Source organism: Rhineura floridana, chromosome 16 (assembly GCF_030035675.1).
Source record: "Rhineura floridana isolate rRhiFlo1 chromosome 16, rRhiFlo1.hap2, whole genome shotgun sequence".
NCBI classification, from domain to species: domain Eukaryota; kingdom Metazoa; phylum Chordata; class Lepidosauria; order Squamata; family Rhineuridae; genus Rhineura; species Rhineura floridana.
The window spans coordinates 34,357,340-34,363,339 of record NC_084495.1 but is presented as its reverse complement, the minus strand read 5'-3'; the positions used below and the strand labels follow the sequence as shown (position 1 = coordinate 34,363,339).

At 45.2% G+C, this 6,000-nt stretch overlaps 1 protein-coding gene across 1 annotated transcript in view; it reads left to right on the top strand.

The window, feature by feature from the left end:
- The first annotated feature begins 546 nt into the window (after positions 1–546).
- The window catches only part of LOC133371230 (transmembrane 9 superfamily member 2-like), a 47,314-nt gene continuing 41,860 nt past the window's right edge, over positions 547–6,000 (top strand). The window contains exon 1 of the mRNA XM_061598427.1: positions 547–963. Coding sequence (XP_061454411.1) covers positions 826–963 — 138 coding nt within the window. The 5' untranslated portion in view covers positions 547–825. The remainder of the gene's footprint in view (positions 964–6,000) is intronic.

The window sequence follows — 6,000 nt, the reverse complement described above, 5'->3', positions numbered from 1 at the left end:
AAAAGGTCAAGGACTCCTCAGGCTCCCTTTCCATGCGTATTGGCTCATACACAGGGACCTGGATGGGACCCTGCTCCCAAAAAAGTAATGGGTCTACAACTCCCCCCTCCCGTGACGTCAGAAGACTACACCTCTGGCCTTCATCAGTCGGGTGTCCTCCGGAGATTGTTGGGACTACAACTCCCACCAGCCCCAGCATCCAGCATGGGACTATCCTCAAGGATGATGAAAGCTGTGGTCCAAAAACATCGGGAAGGCCCCTGATTGGGGAAGATGAAAAATAAACCATTTTATCCGTGTTTTGAAAACAGAATAAAAAGAAGAAAGTGTCGTCTGCGGCAGCGTGGAGGGGGGGAGAAGTATTCCGTTCTCTTGGCCGTATTCACCAGCTTTTGCAAAAAGAAAAAATGAGGGGTGGGGAAAAAAACCCTCCTCTCTTTTTTTATTTATTTAATTTGCATCCCATCCTTCTTTCCAGAGGAAGAGCCCAGGGCTGTTCTTTTTTCTCCTCCGCTTCTCTCGATGCTCCCACGACTCGCCGGGGCACGGAAGGCCGGGCAAACTGCCCTCACTCAAGAGGGCGCCGCCTGCCTCGCCGCCGCTTCGGCCGTGTTTGGGTCACGTGGGTCTCTGGAACGCTGAGCGGAGAAGCGCGCGCACGCACGCAGGACCGGCAGCCCCTCTCTCACGCTCGCTCTGTCTGAGCGATTGTGACGACGCCGGCGCGGAAGCTCGCCCGCCCGCCCCTTCCTCGTGTGGCTAGCGGCTGGGCCTCAGGAAGAGGAAGAGGAAGCAGTAGCAGAAGCAGCCGCCGCCACAGGCACGATGGGGAGGCCGCGCCGGCTGCTGGTGCTGCCGCTGGTGCTGGTCCTGGGGGGCCCGGCGGCCCTTTGCGGCGCCTTCTACCTGCCCGGCTTGGCGCCAGTCAGCTTTTGCGAGGAAGGGAAGAAAGACGGATGCAAGGTAGTAGGGAGGGGAGGTTCAGGTATTTAAGGCGCAGCAGTCCCTCCCCTTTCCCCAGGTGTATTTCCCTCCCCACACAAGAAATCCTTCTCTTTGGCCAGGTGTGTATCCCCCCCAAGAAGCCCCCTCCCTTTTACCCAGGCGTATTCCCTTCCTCCAAAGCCTCCCTCCCCTTTTCCCAGGTGTATCCCCCCAAAAGGCCCTTTTCCCAGATGTGTATCCCCCTCAGAAGAAGTCCCCCCTCCTGTTTGCTCTTTCTGGGTGGGGTGAGGTGGGAGAGGAAGAATTCCTCTTCATTTTCATTTCCTTTCTTGTTTCCTGTGTGATGTGTGACATTGTGGATTGCTTATTTTTTAAAAAAGTAATCCCCCTCTAAAGAATATTAAGTTTAAATTTTTGATCTTCCAAAATATTATTGAAATTATATAATTTAAAAAGAAAACTCACCCCCCCCAAAAGAAAATTGTTATGCTGGTAATGATGCTGTTGTGATGATATAGTTTAAAAGACAACTATTAACCCCCACAAGGGAAACTGTAGAGTTCATAACTGTGGTCTTCCAAAATATTCTTGAAGTGATATAATTTAAAAAGGAAATTCACCTCCCACCAAACGAACATTGTTATGATGATAATTTGGTTGTTGAGGTGATATAATCTAACATTATTAACCCTCACAAGGGAAATGGTAAAGTTCATAATTTTGCTCTTCCAAAATATTCTTGGCATGATATAATTTAAAAGGATTAAAAAAAAAAAACTTCCAGAAAGAATTTGTTGTGTTCATAATTTTGCTGTTCCTGCAAGATAGGTAAAGTGGCAGGAGAAACAAACTTCTTCCTTCCCCACTGTTTCTGTGGGAAGCACAAGAAAGAAGCCTTCATTTTACAGGCTTTCTTGCGTTGTGCACACCTGTTCTCTCAGCAGAATTTAATCCCTGCTCATCAGATGACCCACTTATCAGCTGGCATCATGGGTGACATCATTTGATTGACACATGGACGTGGTTGGGGGGAAATGGCCTTGTGGCCAAATTGGACCCCTGGTGGGCCACAGTTGGCTCACGGGTTGAAGGTTCCACACCCTTGTATATCTGAAAAAAATGTGTTTTGTGAAACCAATTTGATTAAACACTGTCTGGTGTCTAGTTTTGTTACAGTTTATTAAAATATATTTTCTTTTTGAAAAATAGCTTCACATATAGGAAGGAACTCCCTACATAATCTCCTGCATTAAAATCTTGTTTGAAGATATAAATCATGCTTAGAGGGCACTTCATAAAGCACCCTTTAAAAATTCTTGTCAAAACATGAGCCCTACTTAACTTGAGTGAGCACCTTATATATTACTGCCATTAAAATCTGTTCTGGGAAAAAAAACCCACATAAATTGAAGGGTGCACGTTATAAAATCTCCCCTTAAAATTTCTTGTAAAAAAACTCTACTTAAACATAAGGGGGATGCTTTGTGCAGTTCCTCCTTAAATTCCTTTGTTGAAAGCATGAGCTCTGTTTTGTTTGTTTTATTTATAAACAGCTTCACAACCTGAGGCTATCAAGATGAAAACAAAACAAAATACAAAAAAATGCAATTTCTAAAAATAAAACCATTTGTACGAACTCTAAAAACAATAGTAAACAGTTCCTTCAAGCATACAATTAATGTTTTGATAGCATCCCCCCCATTGAGTCGGGGGGGGGTTCATCTAGCTTTTTTCCGTCTGCACCTCTGTTCCCCCATCTTGCTGTGAGAAGAGTTCCCACTGCTATCTCTTTAATTACATTTTCTAAGGCTATAAATATAAAAGGAGAGGGGAGGGCAAGAAGAGTCACTTCCTCTCCCCTAAAATGCCCTAAATTCGCTCAAGGAGACCCTCACTGTCATATCTCCTTTCCTGTCTCTTTCTGTGCACCATACTGAGCGGTAAACCATATACATACTGAAGGAGGACGCTTCATATAACTCTCCTTCAGATCTCTCTTCAAAATACAAGCACCACTTTTGTAGCACCTTTGCATTGAGTTGGGAGGGGGCACCTCCTGTGTGTGACCTTACTTACGTCCTCCGAAAACAAGTCTAACATGCTTATTTTTTGTTTTCCCTCAGTTACTCATAGGGATGTGCATAAAATGTGTCCTTATGTGTTCACAGCAACCCTGTGAAATGGGTTAGGCTGAGCTATTGAGACTGGCCCGAGGCCACTCGAGGGGCCAGTTGTTTATAACTGCTGCTTTTGTGCCTTTCTGGCATGGGATGGGGAACCTTAGGCCTGCGGGTCAAATGTGGCCCACCAGGATAATGTGTTTGGTCCTTGGGACTCTCTCCAGGCGACACACCTCACTAGCTCTGTGTCACACCCTTGTTGAGTGTTTTTGCCTGTCTGGAATACGTTCCTTGAACTCGGATCGTGCCTTTGTGTGGATGGAGGATAAGGATGGGTGTGTGTGTAGAAACTTCTCTAATGTGCAATGGTAACATTAGCATGCATTGCTCTGCCCATTCTTGCTTCTGGCTCTGCCCACCACTTGCATGTGCCCCGCCCAAAGGATGTCCAGAAGAGAACATGGCTCTTAGATTTGTCACCTCTTGTTTAGCAGACAGAAATTCAGAAGGGGAAATTTTCTTCAACGCTTTTCTCTCCCTAGCAGGAAAATTTTGCCAGCTGACTTTCACCTGCTCTGTATCTGTGCCAGATCATTTGGGTATATGGGGATGAAACTATCTTTTAGGTATTCTGGTTCCAAGCTGGTCTCAACATGCGACCTATTATCATCATCATCATCATCATCATCATCCTGCTCTTTTTCCAAGGACTGGAACTCAAGGCGGCTTCAAAGTATAACAGTACATATAATTACAAGCAAACAAAAATCTGCATTAAAATACAATTAAACTATGTGCAATAATAAAACCATTTAAATATACAATTGGAGTAATTCAAAACTCACTTTAAGATAGTATAGATAAAACAGTAAAACAATACAGCACCCTCTTCAACCCCATCCTTAGGAACCAACAGACCTAAACCAGCCTTTGCCAATCTGGTGCCCTGCAAGTGTTTGGATTACACCTCCCATCAACCCCAATCAGCATGGCCAATGTCCAAAATTTCTGGAAGGTACGAGGTTGGCAAAGGCTGATCTAAACTATCTGAACAGGGGTACTTTCCACTTTCCCATCCTTTACTCACTTGGGAATAGCTTAGCTGCAACACAGAAAAGCAGTTTTGATTGTAAGGCTAGTTTAGAGGCTATATTTGTTTGTTCCTGTGAGTTTTCTGATCATCTGAGAGTAAGTATTACGTGTCCAGAAGTAATACAAGAATTAGGCGATGATCTTTTAGGTATCCTGGTTCCAAGCTGTATAGGGCTTGGTATACCTTGAACGTAGCTGAGCAGCTGATTAGCTGTTGGTATAATTCTTTCAGCAGCTGCGTAATATGATGCTGATATTCTGCCCCAGTGAGCAGTGAAGTCGCTGCATTTTGTTCTAGCTGTAGCTTCCAGGCCAGCTGCAAGGGCAGCCCTAGGTAGAACACATTGCAGTAATCTAATCTGGAGTTTACCAGTGCATGGCCAACAGTGGTTAGGCTATGAAATGAGAGAGAGTAGCTAAGAATCAGGAAGTCCCTGGTTTAAATCTTGCTTCTGCTGTGAACTCTGTAGGGGGCCTTATGCTGGCCACCCTCTCACAGCCCCATTCCCAAATATTGGAAATATTAATGCAGACTTGCCTTACCAGGGTTATTTTTTTACTTATTTGAAGCATTTTTACCCTGCTCTTCAGCTTTTCCAAAGAGCAGTAATGAAGCCATCCCTGCACTCAGGCATACAGTTTAAAAGACCCCTTTGCAAGTTTTGCCCTCTTCGTTTTTCCCATGGGTACTTCCTGGTTGAAGCTTATAACAAAATAAAGTCCCAATTCTTCCTGAGATGTGTCATTGCTACATGAGAGGGATTATGTGTTCAGGTGGGTAGATGCGTGCTTGAAAGATCTGTTTTTTCCTCTGGCTGGATCAGCTGTAGGGCAAGGTCTGATCTTCCCTGGAGGAGGAGAAGATCAGCTTCCCTGCGCTACAGCTGATCGCTCCTCCGGCGGGATCAGCTGTAGCGCAGGGGGGTCTAATCACTCTGGAGGAGGAGAAGATCAGCTGTAGTGCGCTTCAGGGGCCAAGTGCTGCCAAGCGGCTGGAGCTCCCTGTGCTACAGCTGATCGCCCCGCTGGTGCCACCATATTAGTGGAACACTGAAAAGCGGGGCCCTGCTGCACAAGAAGTTCAATACAAAAAGTTCTGAAAATTGTACTGGAAAGTGCTAGATAATGACCACTCCCTGGCATCATTGCATTACCTCTGCATTAACGTATCAGGATGAATCTTCACTAAATGGGTGGCATCGTATAACATCCGTGCAGGTTTTGCGCAGACATACTGTATGAGCATGAATGCTAAATAAACAGCTGGTTTGGAATCTTCCTGAATATTCTTGTGCTTATGATGCAAAACAGCTGAAATGTATCTGGAGGAAGTACTCACAGTGGAGACCTTTCAGCACTGCAGGATGACCAAAGGGTGTTTTCTTGTTTGTAAATAATCGTTCCAAGGTTGATATTTCTTTTTGCTCCGCTTGTATAGGCTCTGATTGGTAGGGTATGCATGTAAAATATTTTACTCAAACCGCTTCTAGGCAGTTGCTGATAATGAGTGTAGAATAATTAGTATGCTGTTTTAGGCACAATGGACCCTTGGGAGGAGGTGGGGCTATTCCTAGTAAGCGAAACACTTGATGCCCCAATAGAAGGTTGTAAAAAAGGAGGTGGGAGGACCTTTTTCAACCCAAGGGCTGGATTCCCTTGTGGGCAACCCTTTGTAGGCTGCTGGTTTCTGGCAGGGCCAGAAAAAAAAATGGTGGAACAACAGATAAGAACATAAGAAGAGCCTGCTGGATCAGGCCAGTGGCCCATCTAGTCCAGCATCCTGTTCTCACAAGATGTGAATCTTAACTTTGTATAGACTGGTATGTTCCAGCTGTACACAAGC